The sequence below is a fragment of the Sprattus sprattus genome (assembly GCF_963457725.1).
Source record: "Sprattus sprattus genome assembly, chromosome: 11".
Taxonomy (NCBI): Eukaryota; Metazoa; Chordata; class Actinopteri; order Clupeiformes; family Clupeidae; genus Sprattus; species Sprattus sprattus.
Window position 1 is genome coordinate 7,544,966 of NC_137909.1, and position 25,395 is coordinate 7,570,360.

The 25,395-nt window shown below is 40.5% G+C and overlaps 1 protein-coding gene and 1 pseudogene across 2 annotated transcripts; both read left to right on the forward strand.

The window, feature by feature from the left end:
- The first annotated feature begins 519 nt into the window (after positions 1–519).
- LOC308372290 (caspase-7-like) lies at positions 520–10,843 on the forward strand (annotated as a pseudogene). Its single transcript has 5 exons — positions 520–586; positions 8,702–8,749; positions 8,951–9,114; positions 9,336–9,471; positions 10,571–10,843. The product of its transcript is annotated as a caspase-7-like (transcript).
- A 9,107-nt stretch (positions 10,844–19,950) lies between these two features.
- On the forward strand, positions 19,951–22,082 carry LOC308372291 (caspase-7-like; the record flags this gene model as incomplete). Its single annotated transcript, XM_080847450.1, has 4 exons — positions 19,951–20,167; positions 21,019–21,182; positions 21,353–21,488; positions 21,769–22,082. 4 exons carry the CDS (start codon positions 19,951–19,953, stop codon positions 22,080–22,082), a joined length of 831 nt encoding a protein of 276 aa, XP_080703576.1.
- Positions 22,083–25,395: the final 3,313 nt, after the last annotated feature.

The following is a 25,395-nucleotide window of genomic DNA, read 5'->3' on the forward strand; positions in this document are numbered from 1 at the left end:
ACTATCCTAAGACTCCATAGATAATAAACCTCAAGTTATTTCTAAAGGCTCCATTGTGTTTTTGAAAGAGGACGCTTCATGTGATCGTGACCTGATTGCTGAGTAACTCCACTCAATTTACCCAAAATTACAGTGTTTGACATTGCTCTGTAAATCAAATCAGGAATCCTAAATAGTCGTTCGCTGGCAATAAATATGTCCACCCCTGTGGATTTTCATTTTGAAAAAAAGTAATACTGATGGGAGAAAGAGCATTGCACAGTATGTGGTGAAGGATTTAAACAGCACCCGCCCCAGCATATGTGCTATTGTACTATAGCTTTTTGCAATCATATGTTTTCCAAACGTATTCTTGGGCCACAGACTGAAACACAAACCCTGAGGACATAGAAACTCCAACTGTAGCTTCTTGCCTGCCTGCCTGTGCACAACTCGGCATGGGGTCCCCCGAAAGTTTATGACCCTCCTAGAGTGAACCCCCCCCAACCCCCCTTTCTGGCCCATTTCTGGGTGTAAATCATGCAGCAGGCCCCCAACCCTGTGGGCCCGGGGCACCGGCCACAGCTGTCCCCTTCATCACTCACACGTAGGCGACTTCGCTCCGCCCCAACAGCACTCCGACAAGCTAAACAATCACTGGCTTGTTTGTCAGGTGAGAATCGGTCTGAGAGGGTAACCCTGTTTAGCCTTAAAAAGGCAGGGATGTGTTTGTATAATCCAGGCTATTCCAACTGGAGGTGTGTGTGTGTGATTGTGTGTCAAATTAAGAAATTGTGATTTTTTTGTACGCATTGGACCAAGTGATGAAGAATTATAGCAGAGTATTACAAAATAATATGTTTCGAGGTCATAATTGAGTAATTTTAAAACAACCCTAAATGTAAACATTAAGGCAGTTCAATTATTCTATGTGGTCAGCAGCTGAGATGGGTCCATACAGAAAATTCTCCTGCTAAATTCTCGAGATCTTTATTGCGCCATTATTTGTAGTTTGACGCACTGCCACAGCTTTAATGAAGAGGTTTGGATAGGTAGCCCTTGGAGACCTCATTAGCTATTTCAATTAGCAAAGAGCATGGAAGGTAGGTTATGAGTTTCTGCGGCCCCTGGGATGCAGTAGGCTGCCAGGGAACAACCAATTAGGCCTGCTAGAGAGTGCCGGGAGATGTAGTGACCCAGTAAGCCATGTACGCACACTCCCAGAATGAGAGTAAGAGACAGACATGAAAAATAAGACCTCCAAAGTTTTTAAGGCGCTGAGTACACTCATCGTCATTATTTTGAGCTCATTTGAGTTTTATTTTGATGTTTGTTTGTTTTGATAGTTATTTGGTAGGAGCTGAGGTTTGAATCAGTTATCTTAACTACATTTAGAACATTATATTACAGTCCATACCGTTAGCATCCCAAATACCTCATTTATAAGGGAGAAAAACTTTATTTATGCATTGTACATCAATTAAATGTTGCAGTGGAGAGTGTGATGGTCATCTGTCACCATTATAACCCTCATGGCTTATGTGAGCACCGGAGATGCCCTTTCCCTTTTGGATTTCACAGCTCTGCCCTGCTGGGTGAAAAATGGATTGTTTTTCTTCTGGGCTCCGGGGGCTTCTCTGTGGAGGTTGGCTACCCTGCTGATCTGATGTGCATTAAAATAGAGCCTCATAAATGTTTTAGCCACAGCCTTTTGATTAGCACTGGAGTATCTGACACTTACGAAAGGACCAACAGCCTTTTGATTACCACTGGAGTATCTGACGCGAACGAAGGGACCAACAGTTAACGCTGCAGTGGCGTACTAAACAGTCTTTAAGATTCGTGGATGAGGTCCTGCTTTCACATCTATGTTCCCATGATGTAACTAAACAAGGCAATACGCTTCTGAGGGCCACTCTTAACACATTCTCTACTCTGCAGTTTACAAATTGTTTTTGGATTTCCATGCTGATAACATAACAACAGTTGTTTTTGAGAGAGTGCATACATCCCTCGCTCGAAGAATTTATGAAAAGCTGATATTTACTTGATATGACGATTACTGATGATACTTATGTATGAATAATTGAGTTAATAAACTAATCTTGGCCAGGTTAATGATGACTGTATACCACATGAGACATGGCACGCATTTGCAAACACCAGAGCTGAGGAAAGTGGATCAGCGAGGAGAAACCTCCGTTTCAGAGCATTAGTGTGGAAGCCGTGCTTAGATTTCCGTCATTTCCATCTCTCATGTCTGTCCTGGCTGATTCCCGCTGAGTGACGGCACTGAAATTTTAATGGCTGAGACATTTGAAGTGAGGACAACAAACGGACTGAGAGATGAGGCCCCCTCGTGAGTGCTGCTTCAGCCCAACGGGACTCCTGGGGCCCAGTAAAACCTGAGCAAGTACAACTTTCCTCTGATTTAGTCCATTTTCCAAAAAGGTTTCTTTTTCCTCCACTTTCTTTTTTTTCCTCCTCCAATCAAGCTGGTGAGAACATCTTGTGCCCATTGCGCCATGAGAAGATATTCTGGGGGTTTGAGTGGCCTCTACGAGTTGTTTTATTGTGGGTTTGCTCTTTTGGCTTTTGAGGTTCAGCAGGATTGTGCTCTTATGCACTATGTGTGTGACAGAGGCACTGCGTTATTTCAACTTTAACCTAGCAGGCTTTGGTCTTGCCATGCACCATCAAGAAAGCAACAGAATGGACACAGCCATAATTTCAAGGTCACCAGGGCAATCAATTTAGGGCACTGTGGTGGACTTAAATGACAGGTTTGGAGCTCAAATGACAATTCAGCAGGCGGCAATCAAGGTGCTAAGAATGGCTCAAAATTGTGTTCGGAGAGAAATGCGTTGCTAGGTACCAAGCTTTATGCAGCTTTGTGGGTGTTTTGCATCCAGTGGGATATGCATGAATAAGTGCTAATTTTGGAATGAAATAACACAGTAGCGTATGGGCACATGCACTCGGAATGGAGACGCACATCAAGTTGGAGCTGAATCAGACATTTAAACACCTACTGTGTTTTTTCATGGGGGAGGAATCGGACTTCTGCTGACTAACATTTCTGAGGTCGAAGAATTTGGAAATGAAAATAGTGCAGATCATCTAGCATCCCACAGTAAGAAATGTGTGTACTCCTTTTTTTCCCAACATAAAGTTAATCAAAGAAAAAAAGAATACTTTTCCCATCTGCTGTGGGATCCACAGGGGCTGTCACATACTTCTCTCTGTTTTAGAGATTTTTACATAGAAGAGAAATGTGATACATCCTGCGGTTTGAAGTTTGAAGTGATCATGTGGACCAATCCAAGACACTTTGGTCCAGTTAACAGAGCATAGTGTAACTTTGGAAGAAACAGCCAAAGCATAAACCAGTTGTCACAAACTCTGAGGTAATTTATGAATTCAGATCCTGTGTGCAAATCCTAAAAGGTGTGATTAAATAGTTCTGCCTGTGCAAGACTGACATCTGCTGTTCATTGCAAGACATCGTTTAGTTTACTTGTAGCATTAGGTTGCCCTCCACTGGTGTCAGAGTGAAGAACACTTTAAGAACCTAATCTGTTTATCTATTTATGACAATGGACATTTTTTTAAGGAAATGTTTGAAGTACTTACCTGTACTTCATTTAAGTGACCATCTAACAGGGCCAAGGTGAATATATTATTACTTGTGCATACTGTATATATTGTATATCATTCATACTGATCTTATTCAATGTGCTGTTTCTTGACTACCTGAACCTGTCCACCAGTTACTGACAAGAGGAATGTGACAGTACTCCAGTCTACATGTTGCTGCATGGCGTTTATTTCATAATTAGAAATATAATCATATTTATTGTCAAATAACACATTTTACTAGATCTGTTCTTCTTATTTACATTATGCATATATTCATATTAGGTTTTTACTGGCCCTGTCTGCCCAGGGCTGAATTTATTCCCCAGTACACCCCTGGAAACAGATTAAGCAGATGAACCGTTTATTACGAGCCCCTTATATTCCATGCAAAAACCCAACACTAGGGGTCAAAGTTTTACATAAAGCATATATATATATAGCAGCATATATTGATTAAATGACAACCTCTGTCTCATAACTCAATAAACTAGGTGTATTTGGTTTGCATTTGATAAAAAGACAATAGATAGTTAGCAACAGATGCATTAATGTTTACTTTCATCACATGTACCAAATCCTCAGCTGCCTCTCACCTTTCTAACCGTCTTGAGAAAGTCTCCTCTATGGGTTAAAAGGCATTCACAGAACTCACATGCACAGCCTTGTAACATAACACAGATAGTTATGTAAGATGAATGGTCAAGACACCAAGGCACACCCTATGAAAACAGTTCAAATGCAAAAGGTTGTTTAAACTCTCAGGACCTGTGTGTTTTGTGACACCAGAAGAACAGAGAACACTGTTGAGAAGCAGAACGTTGCCAGTAGGATATAAAGTTTGACATATGGTTTGTATTTTTTGGCACAGCATTTCTAAGTTAGCTGAGTGTGCACAGGCTCAGCCTCTGTGTCTGAAAAAGAGAACTCTTTGTTCATGTCAATTTTGTTTTAAACATACAAGGAAAATGGAGTTTTTATAATATATATATATATAGAGAGAGAGAGAGAGAGAGAATGTGAATTGAAAGGGTTTATGTGTTTGGTGCTCACTACATAGACGTTCAATCTAATCAAACAAAAAAAATAAAGTCCCAGCATTACTTTATAAAGTAATATATATATATAGAATATATTCAAAACAGACTGACTTTCTGTGGCTTTCCCGGCAAGTGTCTGAGTGAGCAGGAATGCCTGAAAGGGAGTAATGATTGAAACGGCACATGGTGGATGTAAAATACAGGAATAGCAAATAAGGATGGACACAATAGTTTCCCATTGCCATGGTGATGAGATACTCTGCCACTCAGACGTACAGATTGCAGGGGTTCTTGAAGAGGTAGGTCCTGAGTGAAATAGGCTACTATGAACCAGTGCCATTGTACAAGAAACATGTCTACACTGAAGAAATTCCCATGTCATTAGAGAGCTTCAGACTCCAATATACAGCCGCGGAAAAAATTAAGAGACCACTTCAAAATTATCAGTTTCTCTGGTTTTACTCTTTATTGGTATGTGTTAAAGTAAAATGTACATTTTAGTTTTATTCTATAACCTACTGGCAACATTCCTACCAAATTTCAAATAAAAATATTGTCATTTAGATCATTTATTTGCAGAAAAATGACAATTGGTCAAAATAGCAAAAATGATGCAGTGTCTTCAGATCTCGAATAATGCAAAGAAAACAAGCTCATATTCATTTTTAAACTACACAATACTAATGCTTACACTTAGGAAGAGTTCAGAAATCAATATTTGGTGGAATAACCTTGATTTAAAATCACAACTTTCATGTGTCTTGGCATGCTCTCCACCAGTCTTTCACATTGCCGTTGGGTGACTTTATGCTACTCCTGGCGCAAGAATTCAAGCAGCTCGGCTTCTTTTCATGGCTTGTGACCATCCATCTTCCTCTTGATCACATTTCAGAGGTTTTTTATGGGATTCAGGTCTCGAAATTGGGCTGGCCATGACAGGGTCCTGATCTGGTGGTACTCCATCCACACCTTTACTGGCCTGGCTGTGTGGCATGGAGCATTGCCCTGCTGGAAAAAACACTTCTCAGAGTTGGGGAACATTGTCAGAGCAAAAGGAAGCAAGTTTTTCTTCCGGGACAACGTTGTACTTTGCCTGGCTGAGGTTTGTAAAAGACCATAAGGATTGAAAAAAGTGGACTGGAGGGTCTTCTAGTTCGTTTTCTCTGATGAGTCCAATTTTCAGCTTTGCCCAACACATGGTCGTCTGATGGTTAGACGGAGACCTGGAGAGGCCTACAAGCCAGAGAGTCTTGCACCTACTGTGAAATCGGACTCATCAGAGAAGACGAACTTAGAAGAACCTCCAGTCCGCTTTTTCAATCCTTATGGTCTTTTACACACCCAACGGCAATGTGAAAGACTGGTGGAGAGCATGCCAAGACACATGAAAGTTGTGATTTTAAATCAAGGTTATTCCACCAAATATTGATTTCTGAACTCTTCCTAAGTGTAAGCATTAGTATTGTGTAGTTTAAAAATGAATATGAGCTTGTTTTCTTTGCATTATTCGAGATCTGAAGACACTGCATCATTTTTGCTATTTTGACCAATTGTCATTTTTCTGCAAATAAATGATCTAAATGACAATATTTTTATTTGAAATTTGGTAGGAATGTTGCCAGTAGGTTATAGAATAAAACTAAAATGTACATTTTACTTTAACACATACCAATAAATAGTAAAACCAGAGAAACTGATAATTTTGAAGTGGTCTCTTAATTTTTTCCGCGGCTGTATATATACAGTATATAAGTCAATACTAAAATGTCCATCTTCTGGAGAAAATAATGAACAATATTATATTTTAACATACATTCTGCATAAACACATTTGCTTTGCACACATAAAAATGTACCAATTAAACAGTTCCCATAAAAAAAATGAATAGACAATATATAATCTGAATATGAAAAAATGCATTAGACATGGTCTGGAAATTGACCACTGTATGACTGTGGTGTCTAGTTCAATCTTCTCAGTATTTAAGGAGGAATGCTTGGAATGCTGGGATACTATACCTATCTCTCTTTCTGAGGACTGTTCAGAATGCTGGGATACTATACCTATCTCTCTTTCTGAGGACTGTTCAGAATGCTGGGATACTATACCTATCTCTCTCTGAGGACTGTTCAGAATGCTTGGATACTATACCTGTCTTTCTCTCTGAGGACTGTTCAGAATGCTGGGATACTATACCTATCTCTCTTTCTGAGGACTGTTCAGAATGCTGGGATACTATAGCTGTCTCTCTCTGAGGACTGTTCAGAATGCTTGGATACTATAGCTGTCTCTCTCTGAGGACTGTTCAGAATGCTGGGATACTATTACCTGTCTCTCTCTCTGAGGACTGTTCAGAATGCTGGGATACTATACCTGTCTCTCTCTCTGAGGACTGTTCAGAATGCTGGGATACTATAGCTGTCTCTCTCTGAGGACTGTTCAGAATGCTGGGATACTATACCTGTCTCTCTCTCTGAGGACTGTTCAGAATGCTGGGATACTATACCTGTCTCTCTCTCTCTGAGGACTGTTCAGAATGCTGGGATACTATAGCTGTCTCTCTCTGAGGACTGTTCAGAATGCTGGGATACTATACCTGTCTCTCTCTCTGAGGACTGTTCAGAATGCTGGGATACTATAGCTGCCCCTCTCTCTCTGAGGACTGTTCAGAATGCTTGGATACTATACCTGTCTCTCTCTCTGAGGACTGCTCAGAATGCTGGGATACTATACCTATATCTCTTTCTGAGGACTGTTCAGAATGTCTGATAGGATTACATAGTTGGCAGGTAATGACTACAAAATGTCTTTACAGGAAGAAGATCAAAAAAGGAGAATATGGGGTAATTTTACAGGAAAATATGTTAAATTCCTTGTGCTATTGGTTGGGGACTTCCCACGGCAGCCTAACCTCTCCCTGTCATATGTAAGTCCACATAACCAGTAACCTAACCAATAAAACAACTGCCAAAGCATAGATACAACAACGCACAACCGTCTGGAGACAGCTGCAACACGTGTCGCACCCTTCACAGTACAACATGCATGTCTGTAGTATACGAATGCACACAACCACAATGCTCCATTATTAACATTGTTGGAAATGAATTTGTTCAGCAACAGAAACTACATCCTATACCTTTCACCAAGTGTAAAGCTATATGTATAAGCAGTATATAAGACTATAAGCAGCTATGTCAAAATTCCAGAAGTTTCCAGCTTACTTTCAGCCTCGTCCTCTGATGTTTTGTAGCTGCTCCACAATGCTCATTTAGAACACGCTGACATCACTGGTTGTGCTACCTGACCAGGCATCTAATGCAAGACCATGCCAATGCATGACAATATACAGGCGGAAATCTTACATTTTAAATATGGACATGTGAAATGCATTGTTTTCTTGTCACTACGAAATCTATCAAGTGTAACAAATGGCATTTCCTGTGACTTTCCTTTTATAGCGGTATGTTAGACAGGATTGCCTATCACGTGAGTAGTGGAGGTGCGGCATGTGATGAATGCAAAAAAGCCATACAGGACCATACAAGGTTGGCCTGATCAGCTTGAGATGTGTAAAGTGTGCATGCAAACCTCTGAAAACAAGAACACACCTGTTTACAAGAAATTGAAAATCCTGGAAACCTATCCTATGATCTAGAGAGCTTGAGTTTCACATATATTCTGAAATGTTTGTTTCCTGCAGAAATTAATTGAAAGTATTATATTTACACATATATACATTTATGAAGAAATACATTTCATGTGAACAGAAGACCAGAAGAAAATGCGTCATGGTGACTATTCTTGTAGTTCTACATATTTCTACTTAAAAGGTTGCTCAAGAATGCTTCACCATGTCTCGCAGCATTACCTAACAGGCAGGTGATAACTGAATTGGAAGAAGACAAAAAAGGAGTGACTAATTGAACCTTTCGTACTGATGTTCAGGGTGTGAGCCAGAGATATCCACACATGCTATGAACACCTTGAGGCATGTAGTTGGATAGCTCTTTAGCTTAGATTGAGTGTGCTGTCATTTTCCACAGTGAAATTCAAACTCAAAGTATCTGGAGGTCCATATGGCTATGAGTCAGGTATGCAACAGGGCTGTGGAAGTCATTCTCTGATATAAAATATCAGCAAGTGCATCAATTGAAATAACTTAATATTTCATATGTAAATGTAATGTTTTCTAGTTCAGTCTTCAGCTCTTAAGCTAAATCAAGTCATATGCTTAATATAACTTTTGAGACTGTTGTGCTAAACTAGACTATGCAATCATATTTTCTCCACAGAGAGCAGAAAGACTGTTGAAAATTGCTTCATAGGCATCCTGTCTAGTCATGGAGAGGAAGGAGTGGTGTTTGGGGCAGATGGCAATTGTGTGAGACTCTCTCAGATCTTTGGGTTATTTAATGGCCCCACCATGGTTGATAAAACCAAGCTCTTCCTTGTGCAGGTAAGATGTCACTTCACAAATCAACAGTTCAAGTATACAACCTGTGCCAATGACAGCATGCACCAATAAGCATGCTCTGACAATGTCACAATTTGACAGCATAATAGTAACATATGCTATTGTATAACCCTGAGATGAGTGTACCCTGAGAAATACCTGTCTCATCCCTCTCGAGGTAAACAGGCTTACCTGTTTGAATCAAATGTATCCTCTCTTTGTAGGCATGCCGAGGCCATGAGTTAGACAGTGGAGTTGAAATACAGACAGACTCAGCCTCCTTTTCCGATGAAGACGCATATCTCTCTGACTACCTCTCCATTCCTGTTGACACAGCTGTCATTTATGCATCATCTCCAGGTAACATGCTCTTTCTGTCTCAGCCCCTGTGCTAAGGGAATGTCAAATTCATAAATAGGCCAGGTGTGCACTAAAAGCACTAGCTACCTGTTTATGTGATTACTTTGTCTCTGTATGGACATCGTGGTTGATGAAAAAAACAAAGAAGACATTGTAGGACGATGCAGATAAGAGAAAAAGAGAGAGTAACTGAGCAGGAGACCGAAGTTTCAATCTCGGACTGGCTTTGAACTGTTGGCGAGAGCTAAAAGAGACTAAAGGATGGAAGTCAGATGCCAAGCTGCCCTTCTTTCTGTTGGACTAGTCAGTAATAACTTATTCGCTGCCTTATTATGTCATGGGCAACACTTGCTTGATGTTTGGCTGTGTAAGGAAAGTTATCGGCTCGCTAGTTTTTCATCATAAACATCCTTGCCAACGTTGTTTTAGAAAGAATGCTATGTAGGCTGCACTTTTATCAGCGTCATCCCTGTCTCGCAGAGATTTGTAGCTGCCCAAAGTCTTCAACCTCAGTTTCGTCTCAGGCTAGCATCCAAAAAAAAAGAAACTAAAGTTTGATCAGTCTTCGTCAATCTCACGCCAAATAAGCCTTGGAATTTTGCAACCTTGAAAACCTAACTCAGCTAGTTTGTAAATTAAACTGTTCAATGTATATTATGCAAAATATATACTGTACCTCTATCATGTCGCCAACACCTTTTTATGAGATTACACATACTCAACATTGAAACATTTAGAAAACAATGTAGGCTGAGTAGTGCAGAGGTCAAGGCCAGTTGAACAGTCATCACCCAGTCGAGGTGTCATCTCATCTGTCATCTGTCACACCAGTGGACACACTGATAGTTTTTTTCTGATTGTATTGTTGTTTGCATTGTAGACTGTTCCCACGTTGCAATGCTTAACTAGATTTTTTTTTTTTAATTCTTATTTGAGGTATGTTATATATTTATATACAGTCTATTGGTGAAGTAGCATTAATCACTTGGGGGGGGGGGGGGGGTTCAGCAGAGGAAGGGAAACATATGTCCCTATATATATATGTATCAGTGTTCATTCTGTCAATCTGAACTCACATTATGTTCATTTTGGTCAGCAGGTTACGGTGCCTTTAGGACAAAATCAGGCTCAGACTTCTTTAAGTATTTTTGCAACCTTTTGAAAGAGGATGGTGGTCGTGACCTGGAGATAAATCGTCTCATGACGCGGCTGAATTACCAGGTCGCCTTCCACTTCAAGGCATCTGGAGGCGAGTTCAAAGGCAAGAAGGCAATGCCATGCTTTGTGACCCGCCTCACCAAAGAGGTGTACCCCTTCAGAGACTCACGGAACAACTATCAACCATGGTGGAGAAACCATACTAGATGTGTAAGACTTCCATCAGAGAAAGTATAAGACCACCTGATCTACGAGTGTTAATACTGTAGTCATCTTGTGTCTAGCTGCATTTAGTTCTATCATGTCCGCTTTCAGTAAATTGTGCAGCAGAAAGCTCCATTCTTCAACACTCAAATTTGACAGCTAAGGTCAAGGCCACCTTTTGATGTGGGGGTCTTGTTTCTTTTTTATGTATGTGAGTGTTTTACACTTTAAGGTGCATGGTGGAGATAACTTTTCTTTCTACTGTGTAATTTTGAAAGATATGCACTTCCTTTCAGTCCCTGAGGTCTTATGATGGCAATATGCATTTTGGTGCATACTGAGGGAAATGACCATCAATACACAAATTCCTTCTTCTACCGAGGAACTTGAGAGACATAATAGCCAAACCATGCAGACCTCCCTTAGGCAGACATAATGTAACAAGCAATTAGCAGGCAATAAGCAAGCCACAATGTAACATACCCGGCCTAAACAGTAGGAAAGGATGCTGACATACATAATTGACATCATGGGCTGGAGCATGTGATGACAACAACTGGAAGACAGAAGGAAGTATATAGTGCATTGTTAACCCAACCTCGAGTCATCACCTTTCATAGTCTTGATAGAAACCAGCCAAGGGGCAACGTTGCCTAAGCTAGAAGAAGACTCATGACACTCCAGAGCGTAAAGAAGACTCACGACATTCCAGAGAATTAAATTTACATTTACACTGCAAAAGACGGCCTTTGATGCCTTTCTGATAGAGCGTCATATAAACACCCATGTGGATATATTTTACCTCTCAGAACACAAAAAGATACATCAACTTGCTACTGGACCTGATCCATAGCTACAACCACAATTATCACTAAAGCATTCGCATGAGACCAGTTGAGGTTAGGTTGGAAAATTCTCTTCAGGTATTTCAAAATTTGTACAGTTACCCTGGTGCCACTCAAAAGTCAGAATTGGAATTTCAGAAGGGGGACACTGTCCACATATCTCAGTACCAGGGTTTCTTGATAAACGTTATGAACAGGTGTATACAGATGAGATATTTACTATCAGTGACTGACTCCCCCAACATCCCCCTGTTTATAACCTCCAGGACTTTGATAGGGAAGATTTCAATGGATGGTTTTACGACCCCGCGTTACAGAGAGTGAAAATGACTGCCAATAAAGTGATTTATGTGGACAAGATTCTGCAAAGAGCTGTCAGTAAAGAGAAGGGTGAAATGGAAAAACTGGTCTCACAAATGTGATGCTTGAATTTGAGACAAAGATCCACCCCCTGCATTTGCACCAAAAATGTAAGAAAGAAAGAAAAACCATCAAGACACACATCAAGAGAAAACAGAAGAAGAATCATGACCCCCACATCCAAATACCGCCTTAAGGCTTTTTTATGGTACTCCGTACGACACGTTTTTGGGCACATAGGAACGCCTTCAGGTAGCTGAAACGCCTTCTCAGGTAGCTGAAACGCCCTCTCCGTGCTCTCCAGAGCCGTCGGACAGCTCTCCGTGTCCCCGCAAAAATTTCTGTCGGTCCGCTCATGGCGACGGATACTCCTTGGCCGTGATTGGCCCACTACGACATCATTTCCATACGACATCAACTCCGGAAACTAACATTTCTGGACCTAGCGTTTCCTGTTTCATTACCTTTATATCCATATACAGCCGCGGAAAAAATTAAGAGACCACTTCAAAATTATCAGTTTCTCTGGTTTTACTATTTATTGGTATGTGTTAAAGTAAAATGTACATTTTTGTTTTATTCTATAACCTACTGGCAACATTCCTACCAAATTTCAAATAAAAATATTGTCATTTAGATCATTTATTTGCAGAAAAATGACAATTGGTCAAAATAGCAAAAAAGATGCAGTGTCTTCAGATCTCGAATAATGCAAAGAAAACAAGCTCATATTCATTTTTAAACTACACAATACTAATGCTTTAAGTTAGGAAGAGTTCAGAAATCAATATTTGGTGGAATAACCTTGATTTAAAATCACAACTTTCATGTGTCTTGGCATGCTCTCCACCAGTCTTTCACATTGCCGTTGGGTGACTTTATGCTACTCCTGGCGCAAGAATTCAAGCAGCTCGGCTTCTTTTCATGGCTTGTGACCATCCATCTTCCTCTTGATCACATTTCAGAGTTTTTTTTATGGGATTCAGGTCTCGAAATTGGGCTGGCCATGACAGGGTCCTGATCTGGTGATACTCCATCCACACCTTTACTGGCCTGGCTGTTTGGCATGGAGCATTGCCCTGCTGGAAAAAACACTTCTCAGAGTTGGGGAACATTGTCAGAGCAAAAGGAAGCAAGTTTTTCTTCCGGGACAACGTTGTACTTTGCCTGGCTGAGGTTTGTAAAAGACCATAAGGATTGAACCAAAGCGGACTGGAGGGTCTCCTAGTTCGTCTTCTCTGATGAGTCCAATTTCACAGTAGGTGCAAGACTCTGTGGCTTGTAGGCCTCTCCAGGTCTCCGTCTAACCATCAGACGACCATGTGTTGGGCAAAGCTGAAAATTGGACTCATCAGAGAAGACGAACTAGGAGACCCTCCAGTCCGCTTTGGTTCAATCCTTATGGTCTTTTACAAACCTCAGCCAGGCAAAGTACGACGTTGTCCCGCAAGAAAAACTTGCTTCCTTTTGCTCTGACAATGTTCCCCAACTCTGAGAAGTGTTTTTTCCAGCAGGGCAATGCTCCATGCCACACAGCCAGGCCAGTAAAGGTGTGGATGGAGTATCACCAGATCAGGACCCTGTCATGGCCAGCCCAATTTCGAGACCTGAATCCCATAAAAAAAACTCTGAAATGTGATCAAGAGGAAGATGGATGGTCACAAGCCATGAAAAGAAGCCGAGCTGCTTGAATTCTTGCGCCAGGAGTAGCATAAAGTCACCCAACGGCAATGTGAAAGACTGGTGGAGAGCATGCCAAGACACATGAAAGTTGTGATTTTAAATCAAGGTTATTCCACCAAATATTGATTTCTGAACTCTTCCTAACTTAAAGCATTAGTATTGTGTAGTTTAAAAATGAATATGAGCTTGTTTTCTTTGCATTATTCGAGATCTGAAGACACTGCATCTTTTTTGCTATTTTGACCAATTGTCATTTTTCTGCAAATAAATGATCTAAATGACAATATTTTTATTTGAAATTTGGTAGGAATGTTGCCAGTAGGTTATAGAATAAAACAAAAATGTACATTTTACTTTAACACATACCAATAAATAGTAAAACCAGAGAAACTGATAATTTTGAAGTGGTCTCTTAATTTTTTCCGCGGCTGTATATATATGAACAACAGCCACTGTCAAAGGTGCAGATCCTTTCCTTGAAAACTATTCCCTGTATATCACAATACATGAGCCGGCCCAAGTAGCCTACTGCCAGAGAACCAGCACGAGTGACAGCAATTAAAATATTTGTCCAAACGACCTGAGCCCCACGGAGTCAATGTCTCAACTGTTCATACTACTGACACATTGACGTATTTTACGAACAGCCTGCCTTTATTTAACTCCGGCATCAACATATACTACATGCACTCGCTCACACTCGCTGTGATGCACTGCACTCGCTGTGATGTGTTTTCCTTTCATTTCACAACGTATTTACTGTATAATTCACGATAGCAGTTGCCCCTTCGTAAACATTGCTACACATTTTATTTGCTTAAAACACACAAGTATATCCTATAGGCTACTGTCAAATCAGAAACAGCTGTCACTCGGCTATTACCTAACCAATACCTTTCAAACACGGTGATAGAATGAAGGACAAATGAGTTGGGAATACTATCAACAGGTTGACTTCACTAGCCTACTTATAAAGATATTTCAAATATGGAATGTTCAATACTTAATCGCGCCAGCTGCAGTATCTCAATTTGCCAAGATGATGAATATGGATTGTCCGTGTGCTCTGCCCTGCTATTGTTCTAATAATAGGCCTACAATATTCCTTTAGTTTGAGTGTGGTTGTTTAGTGCGATATTCTAGTTAGGCTACTGTATATAAAGGAAGGCATTGCAACGGTAAAATCTCCTGAATCTCTTCTCATTTGTGCTCCACCTGTCACGTCTCTGCGACCCACAAGTTGGGCTTCCACCACACTTCGAGACACGCTGCCGTTGGGGGAAATAATTACTATAGTTCATGTTTACTTGTATGAACTTTTAACTATTTCATGAAAGGTGTGGACTTGTACAACACTGTCAGTCATTCAGATGTTGTGCCTATATCGTATCGTCTCGTCACATGATCAAATAGAGATTACAAAAATTACCCAGAAATCATTACAAATCTGAATATGACGAAAATACCAAGGAAAATAAGAACGTATTCATTTAATTTAATCGTTTTTTAACTGTTTCTATAGTGTAAGATAAGCATATCATTTTGTTGTAGATTGCAACTATTTCTCCCACAAAAAATACCTACCATGAAAGAGATAAGTTTGCCCTTTCAGGTGTATATGTAACATTAGACAAAGCATGAAAGGTGTACGTCTGCTGACACCTGTTGCATTTCAGTAGCGACAGCTGGTGAGAGGGAAGTAAGTAAAAGTTGTGGAGGAGAGGGAAAGCCAACTAACGATTTCCATCGCACGAAAATGTCATGGGGTAGCTTGTCTTTCGACACTTAAACCGTTACTCCCCCTACTGTTCTGGAAGAGAATTGTTTTCAGCACCCACAGCCGTTGGAGTACTATAAAGGGACACAAATGCTAACTAGTACGTACTATCCGGCCGCCCGCCCACTGCCCGACTATCCGACACGACCGTTTTGAGTACTCTATAAGGGCCTTTAGCCTCATGACCTTGGCTGTCAAATTTGAGTTTTCCCAGACCTTCCCACACCTCTCTCTTGCAGCACTTTTCTGCAGTGGAGAAGCTTTAACTTCATATTCAAACATGCATGCAAACACATACAGGTTCCTGTTTTACAATGGGTTCCTGTATTTCATTGTCTGTTCGGCTACAGTGAATCATAGATATTTCTATGTACGGTGTTGCGGGAATCTACTATGAAAGCATAGATTTGCAAGCTACCAATTACTCTACACTTGAAGAATCTAGTTTGGTTCATTAAAGTTGCTTTGAAAAACTAGTTCAAACTACTTTGTAAAAAAAAAAAGGTTATCAAGCTGACAATGTACAAGTGGTACAAAATGAAAACAAAATATAATACAAAAAGGTCACATGCCAGCCAAAACTGCCACTCAATTGAGTTTAATGGAAAAAGTGTCTACTTGTTTAGAGGTCATACATCAACCAAAGTATTCATGGGAAAGTGGAGGGAATGTCAGCTTTGGTTTTCTATACAATGCCTGTCAGTCAGACATCTGCATTCCAGCAGAAGTCCAGTCGAGGGTATTGCAGGTAGCTTCGAAAATAGCATGTGAAAAAATTATTTTCCCCATGCTAGTGCTGTGACTAGTGATTAGTGATGTTTAACTATAAAATAAACGCACTAAAATCAAATAATTGCAATTGATTGTGTTATCCTGTTTTTTTCCCCTGGTGTAAGGCACTGGCTTAGTTGTAACAGGTTACAAATAATTCACTTATTTTAATGCATTTAGATTGAACGTGTTGTCCTATCCAGTTTTTCCCCAGTGTATTTAACTGGCATCATCTGATGGGTGACAGGTTGTAAGAGGTGGTTAGCAGAAAAACAAAACTGAAAATGAAATACAACCACTAATTATCTTTGACCCAGACATTGTCTCATGACTCAATCTGTGTCGTCATGGAGCCCCACCTTGCTTACGTGTCCTGGGGCAGGAACAGGAACAGGACACGATGTGACTTAAGACATGGGTATTCCACTCAAAGGTGAATTCTAGCGTACTAACTGACGGTGACAACCATACAGTACCATGGGCAATTAAGATTCTTGATTACAGTTTATTTGTAAGTTGGAAGTGCCTATAATTGTTGGTTAAGACATTCAAGAGGCTGACATTTATACAAACGTCCTGTGAACTCAATACGAAGCAATACATATCTCTGCAAGGGTACTAATTTAAATGAAAGTATCTGTGCAAGGAGACCATAATACTTATTGTCTAGTTTGCCCATTTGGAATGCTTGATTTAGAGTGCTAGTGTAAGCCTGTTTGTCTTGGTAGCTGACCATGGTCCTGGGATGCCTATATCGGAGATTGTGTGTGCGATGTCCACTGACAATAAGGGTTAAGGTGGCATTAGAGCTACTAGTGCAATGGAGGAGAAAGGAGTTTGGTTGCTTTGCTACGCCGGATCGCGTGACGTAGTAGATGGACAAGACTGGTTTAAATCTCCATGAATGCAGAGGTGGGGTGAGAGACAGCTGTCAATCATCCCTATGGGCTCTTCCTTAACTTTGTTTAAAAAACAGCATTGAAGTATTTGCCTCCAATATAACTCAACACAATACTATGAACCAGCACCTATTTACAAAAAACACATCTGCTTGGAATGCTTGGAATGGGGTACTCTACCTGTCTCTCTTTCTGAGAATGATACTATACCTGTATCTCTCTCTCTCTCTCTCTCTCTCTCTCTCTCTCTGAGAACTGTTCAGAATGTAGTCTGACAGGATTATATTACTGGTAGGTAATGTCTACAAAACTCCTGGACAGGAAAAAGACCATTAAGATGAATTTATGGTTGGCCTTTTACGCAGACACGCAAGCACGTAAGACACGCAAGAGCCCCTTGTGTCATTGCGAACCCCCTCCGAGCACCTCTTGCGTGCGTCTCCCAAATTTTGTTACTATCCGACCAGTCGACGCAAGCCGCACGCCAATGTCCAACCCATCGCTGTTTACCTTGTAGTAGCGTACAGATATTAGACACCTTGCAAACCCCCTCAGACGTATAGCCATCTCCTAACTGTCTTTTATGCATGGCTTTCTCTAATTTCTCCACCTTTGAAATAGCAACTTCATACACAGTGAAAGGCCACCTTTTGCGTGGAAAAACAGCAAGCTATGCAGGTAGTGTGTACTCATAGCCTTAACAATGAATTCTGAAACCTGTCCTTGGCCACTCAATGTGGATTGTGCAAAAGGTGCAGAGATTATTTTTGATTCTGATATTCTGATCCTTTCTGTCTCTGAGCTCTTAAGACGCATGTTCCTTTATGGGTCTCCTTGGTGCAAGAACGATTCCCTTGATGCTGTTCCGGTTTTTCAACATTTATTTTAACCTTAGAAAAAAAAAATGAATTGCATCCAAGTAAAAAGTATATAAATATGACAGTGACATATGACAGCGGCTGTGGCTGTGATGCTCTTCCTGACTGGCTGTGGGCTTCCTCCATTGCCTGGCTATGGGGAATATGTTAAAGGTTTAGAACATTTTGGAATATGACTGTGCAGGTTCCAACACTACAGAGGGTGAATAGAGTGGGAGAGAGAAGCATAGGAAGATTTTTTTTTAAATTATTTGACAGACACAACTTTTCAACTTGTCTGCTCTGTAGTCATTAACTCCTTCCCCTATCACCCACACATGTATCATTATAATATTTTCTCTAACAGGAATCTTCATCACCAAGGGTTTGGCATTGACATGTTCATATTATCTTGTAGCTCATCTATAGTAAGTTAATGAGGTGCATCCTCCTACGCTGGCTATAACTTGCACAGGTCCTGAGACAACCTGAAGGGAACCAATCTTAGTGTGGAGGAAGTTGATTTTACCTTAACATTCCACATACCACATTATCGTGTCAAGTGCGCCAGGTGTCTGATGAACTATTTCCCTTCTTTCCCCTGGGTCATTCCATATAAGGTGACTGTTTTGGCCCCAGATACGTATGTGCCATGTATCTATGATACTTACACTCAGGCCTCAATAGATATTGATTAAATACAGATATCTGAGAGCTAATATGAGGTTAATCAAAGGCTGATATCTGTATAGAACAATGACACACAACAAATGAAACCCACAAAAATGCACACAACTGCAATACTCCACTGTTAACACTGTTGGAAATGAATTTGTTCAGCAACAGATGCTTCATCCTACACCTTTCACAATGTGCAAGTGTAAAGTTATGTGGACTAACAGCAGGTATGGCAAACATTCAAGGAGTTTGCCTTCAGCCTCATCCCCTCTGTGGGTGCAGCCAAGCTGACTCACTAGCTTAGGACCTCAAAATTCTTTTGTACTCGACACAAAACGTGAAGGTCAAAAGAATGTGTTGCAGTCAATCAAATTTCCTTTTTTTTACAGCATCACTGGTCAACTATCATTATTTCTATTTCCACATTACACATGCAACGCAGTTTCTTCTTAGTCCTCGTAAATATCATAAATATTAAATGCTAAATCTACAATTATTATTCAATTACAATATTATTACAAAAAAATATTATTTCCATAGAAATGGCTACAACACCCGCCCTAACCAGGAGGGGGGAAGGACTTTCCCTTTACATTCAAATAGCCAGTGCCACAGGGTAGGACTCACGTGGACTGGGTAAACAATACATTACCTTTGTACAAATGGAATCCACAATCCTTGACACATAGCCTATGATCTAGACCTTCACAAATGTTTGGAGTGAATTTTGACATTTATTTTCCCTGGTGAAATTCATTGAAAGTATTATATTTGCACATAAATGTAAAACAAATGTACAAAAACACATTTTCCATTTAGCAAATAGTATGAATAATGGCAATCTCAATTTCTCACTATCAATTACTACAATTATGGTCTGAAAATAATACATCACCCAGGTCAATCTTCTGAGTAGTTGACTATTCTTGTAGTGCTATGTCATTTTCAGAGGTTTGCTCAGGATGTTTTATGTCTCACAGGATTACCTAACAGGCAGGTGACGACTGTGAAATGCCAGGAAGGAGGCTGTAAAAGGAGTGTCAGTGACTGTTGAGTGTACTGTTATGTTCAGGGGCTGATCCTTATCCACGCCTGCAGTGAACTATGCAAACTTCACATGACAGTTCTTGTTAGTTCTTGTTCAATCGTTAAGGCTGGTGTAGCTTGTTCAGCTCTTTAGCTTGGATTGAGTGTGCTTTTATTTTCCACAGTGCAATTCAAACTTGTACTAGTATCTGGAGGTCCACATGGATTTTTGGAACACAATAAGGGGAGGCAGTCAGGTATGCAACAGGGCTGTAGTGGTGTCCGTTAAGGATTTTGACCCTGGAGTTGACTTGGCCAAGCGGAAGGGAGTTGGTCGCGATGCTCAGCGGCTCCACAAAGTGCTTAGTCGACTTGGCTTTAAAGTGAAGATTCACAATGACCCAACAGCACAAGAGATCTACAGTTTGTTTGAAGAGGGTATGTTCTTCAGATTTGTGATTTATGTTTATATCAAATGGGTATTCATTGAATTTGGAATTAAACTGTAATTGCAATAGGAGGTTATCAGCAGAGATGACTGGAAAAATGTGTTGCCGTATAAAGATATATCTATAGGTGGATGTTTTTCTTTGATGTTCTGGGTGGTCTGTGTTGTATTCATGAGGTTATTTAACTAATGAAGGTCAAAGAGGACAATTACATGAAATGTATTTATCATCTTACAGAACATAAACCTGTTCTGATTTTCTTTGCAGCACCTAATGCAGTATGGTATTAAAAGTAAACATTTGCCATTAAGAGGTATTGAAAATACTGTATGATCAAGATGTGTTAGTTCTAAATCCCTTTGCTAATTATGTGTCTCTGAATCGTATTAGATAACAGTATTGGTGTCAAAGTCTATTTTAAGTGTTTAAGCCATATTGTGAACTGAGTGGCTGTGAAAAATAGCACAGTAAAAATTTGAATACCCTTACATAAAACTAACCTGACTCCTGATATCTAGTGCTGTGATCAAATAGATTGGTCTCACCTGCACATTTCATGATGATAGTGTGCTGTTTCACTTCCATCATTTGCCAGAATAAGTTACTGAAAGTCACATGAATTGTCATCCTCAGTATCCTGGATACCAATGTCTGATATAAAAAATATGCGATTTTTCATCAAATGAAATACATCATAATGTTAAATATTTATGCAATTCATATGTAATGTATACATCTACTGTTCAGTCTTCAGCACTTTTAAAAATCAAAACATATGCTTAATATAACTTTTGAGGATATTGTGCTAAACTATACTATGCAATATAATTTTCTCCACAGAGAGCAAAAAGACTGTTGAAAATTGCTTCATAGGCATCATTTCTAGTCATGGAGAGGAAGGAGTGGTGTTTGGGGCAGATGGCAATCGTGTGAGACTCTCTCAGATCTTTGGGCTTTTTAATGGCCCCACCATGGTTGATAAAACAAAGCTCTTCTTTGTGCAGGTAAGATGTCACTTCATTACCAGAATTTTACCTGCCAATGATGGCCTGCTCCAATAAATATCTGACAATGTCACAATGTGACAACATGAAAACAAGTTACCTTGAGATGCACTAGTCTCCTCTCAGTCTTGTTCCTTCTATGTTTGAATAAATGTATCCTCTTTTTGTAGGCATGTCGAGGCCACGAGTTAGACAGTGGAGTTGATATTCAGACAGACTCAGCCTCCTTTTCAGATGAAGATGACTATGTCTCTGACTACCTCTCCATTCCTGTTGACACAGCTGTCATGTATGCAACAGCTCCAGGTAACTTGCTCTTCCTGTCTCAGCCACTGCTATGGAGATTATGTCAGAGAACCACAACATGCCATAGCTAAAGCTGTAAGGGATAATGTTTAGTCCACCAGTCAGTATCGGAAAATAAATCCCCATGGGAGCCCCGATGCGCAGCGGACACTTTACATTATCCCGCTTATTATCCCATGACTTAAGCTAAGAAAAAAGTTGCAGGTGTTGATATGAATGTATTTATGTATCAATGTTAATTGCCAACCTGAACTCACATTGTGTTTATTTTGGTTTGCAGGTTACAGTGCATTTATGCACCCGTTAGGCTCAGTCTTCATCCAGACTCTCTGCAACCTTTTGGAAGAGGATGGAGGCCGTGACCTGGAGATAACCCGTATCATGACAAGGCTGAATTACGAGGTCGCCTTCCACTTCCAGGCAAGGGGACGGGAGCTGGCCGGCAAGAAGGAGATGCCATGCTTTGTGACCCGCCTTACCAAAGAGGTGTACCCCTTTAGAGACTCACGGAGGAACATTGAGGAGCTGAGTGAAAAACTTTCAACCACAGTGGTGGAGAAATCTCACAACATACGCAAGCGCTCCATCAGTTAAAAGAACAACCTGATACGTGGTTAAATACTTCGTTCATCTTGTGTCTAGTTGCATTTTTTTCTACAGTTTGTATGCATTTGTCTTCTATCTCATCCTTTGTCAAATTATTTTCATACTGGTGTATATAGGCTTTATACAAGTAAACAGATTGGAGAATGTTTTAGTTTTATAATAAATGATAATTTACTGATTTTAATGCATTTCGATTGAACGTGTTGTCCTATCCAGTTTTTCCCCAGTGTAATAAACTGGCATCATCTGATGGGTGACAGGTTGTAACAGGTTGTTAACAGAAAGACTAAACTGAAAATGAAAGACAACCAATAATTAGTTGGCTCAGACATTGTCTCATGACTCAATCTGTGTCGTCATGGAGCCCCACCTTGCTTACGTGTCCTGGGGCAGGAACAGGAACAGGACACGATGTGACTTAAGACATGGGTATTCCACTCAAAGGTGAGTTCTAGCGTACTAACTGACGGTGACAACCATTCAGTACCATGGGCAATTAAGATTCTTGATTACAGTTTCAGTTTTTAATACATCAAAGATGCAATTTTTAGTCTATTTCTAATGGATAAAGCCTTGGCCTGGAGGAGGGGTCGTCAGGTGGTCCCCAACCAGGGCCGGAGTGGGGCCACTTTTTAGCCCGGGAATTTCAGGCCCATGACCGGCCCACTTTTTCCATGGTAGCGGAAATTGGATAAATGAAGCAACAGTTCAGCTCTTAATATTCTGAGTTTTTTTTTTATTAATACCATGGTTCAACAAATAATGTAAAGGTTAAATAATAATCCACTTAAACTGAGAAGTCAACAAAAAATATTCCGCTATTCCACAAGGATAGGTTGATAATTAACAAAAGTAGCAATAAATAAATAAAACATTTGAAACCTATCCCAATCTTCAACAACAAGGATATTGATCTAATGTTTACAGTTCAACTCACAGTACAGTAAACAGTTACATTGGGAATAGCACCAACAGCATCTACAGCATCAGTAACCGCCTAAGCATTGCACTGGTTTCAGCCACTTTATCTATAACTGTGTCACTGCTTCTACACATGAGGATTTCCTTTTCTGTGCACATTAACATGAAATCCTCCAAGTTCTCCTGACTCAATGAGCTTCGAAGCCTATTCTTCACAAATGTTAGGGTTTGGAAAGCTTCTCTCACATGCAACCTGTGTGATGGACAAAGTCAACCCAAACTTATATGCTTACCTAATGACATGATAAGCATCTGTGAGGAGGTTGTACAGTGAGAGTATTAAATGGGCACAAATGGCACAGTTTTTGCAGGAGGAACAGGTCCTGCTTTCAAGCTCCATCTCTGGTTCTTCCATATAGTCCGCCACTATCCTCCTGACCTTCCTGTGCCATCTCACTAGCCTACATGCCCTGACAGTACAACCTTCAAGAGAGGACTTTTTTCAGTCTCTCCCACTGGTATGCCAGGCTAGACAGCTCAGTTTGTAATGTGCTAACAGTAGCTCTGTAATCAAACGTAAGCAGACATTTGCTGATTTCCTGGAGTGCTGAGTTAGGAAGCCCATCTTTATTTCAGGAATGTTTTTAGGGTCAAGACAAGCTAAATCTGAGGCACGTTTTACATTTGCTGAAAACCTCCTATCCATGCTACCTGCCACAGTGTCCAGAATAACATTATGGACATTCACTTCAAAAGCAACATCAGATGAGACATCTGGTTCATCATCTAAAATCTCCCCTGGCATTCTTTTCTTTCATCAAGCACGGTCATATACTGCTCTTTCTTACATTAAATAACTTTAATTCATATTGTTTATTTGGTTAACCTCTCTACCTGTCCCTGTAGTCATGGCCTCCTCATTGCACATTTCGTGCTCATCATTTTCAGCAGGAATCATTTTACCATATATTGGGTGATATAAAAAAGCTAATATTTCAATAAAATGTAATATTTTGCTTGCGAATAGGTTTACAACGCTACAACGATATTAACCAACGCTACAATGCTAGCCGAATATTTACGTTGCTTATCATTAGGCCTATGTCTCTTTACCAGTTGCCACTTGTGTTTTTACCTCTTGAAAATAAATCGGTAAACTTGGCACATTTGGCAGCATCCTCCTCCAATGCCTTTCTTTATTTCAAACTGGCTTTTTCTAGCCTGACGATGTCATACTCATAATTCTAGTCAGAATATGAGTCTGAGACCGGACTATTGGGCTGTGATTATGGGGCGTGTTTCAACGAACCAGGAAAGAAAATTCCTCTTCGCTGAATTGGATACCTAGAACCAATCAGAGCAACGTAGTATTTCCATCTGATAGATTAAACTTTTACCTGATCCCGTAGGAAGGACGGCAAAAACATCTTTTCAATCGACAAATGCCTTGATCGCGTTTCTCTGTTCCTCTCTCAAAATGAATGCGCTGTCATATCTGTTGAGATATGCCTGCTCACGTTACTTAATTAGCACTCAAGGCTAGAAGCTACCATACGTTTGAATGTTTTTTTTTTCTACGCGTTAGCATAACCTATCAATAATGCTCTAGAGTGCTTCAGTTAAGACCTATAATCCTGGGCAACACTCGTTTTGCGTATACACAACTAACCGAGTCAATGTAGACATATAAAAGTCGTGTAGATAGCTTAAATCATATAAAATATGTCCCACTAAGCTTCCGAGACGGCGCCATCTTTGTTCGATGTATACCGGTATTCTATCTATATCTGTCCATCAACGTATAAAGCCCGCCCTTACAATTTGAATGGTCAGATCACTTTTCGGGGCCGTTTAAACCCTCCCAACTAACTCGACTCCAGACTGAATCTCCCAGAACAAAAATTTTGTGGGCGGAGTTCAGGCTGGTATCCAGGCTAGGCTTTTTCAGCCCCTTCTGGCCTTTTCCTCTCATCCATCCTCCCTGCCTCGTATCGTTGCGTTTGGGCCGGCCCAGCAGCAGTCTAATGAGAAAACTTTTTGGAAAAGACGGGCTGTGGACCCAACCAACTCTATTTGGGAGGGGGGAACTTCCTCTTATGGTATAACCCATGCAGAGGCTGCGGTGTCAGAATGTGAAACGTGTTTAGCCTACTTAAGAGAAGATGAACGAACGTGACAAATGTCAAAAAATGTAATTCTCGACCGGCCCAGAAGTGAAGCGGCCCATCGGGAAAGCTCCCGATTCTCCCGATTACCCACCCCGGGCCTGTCCCCAACCTTCTTAGAGTGTTTCGACCCTTAACCACAAAACTCTCCAGTTGGCGGGTCAGCAGTGATTGGCCAAGTCACTGCCCCCCTCCTCCAGGCTTCCAGCTAGTGT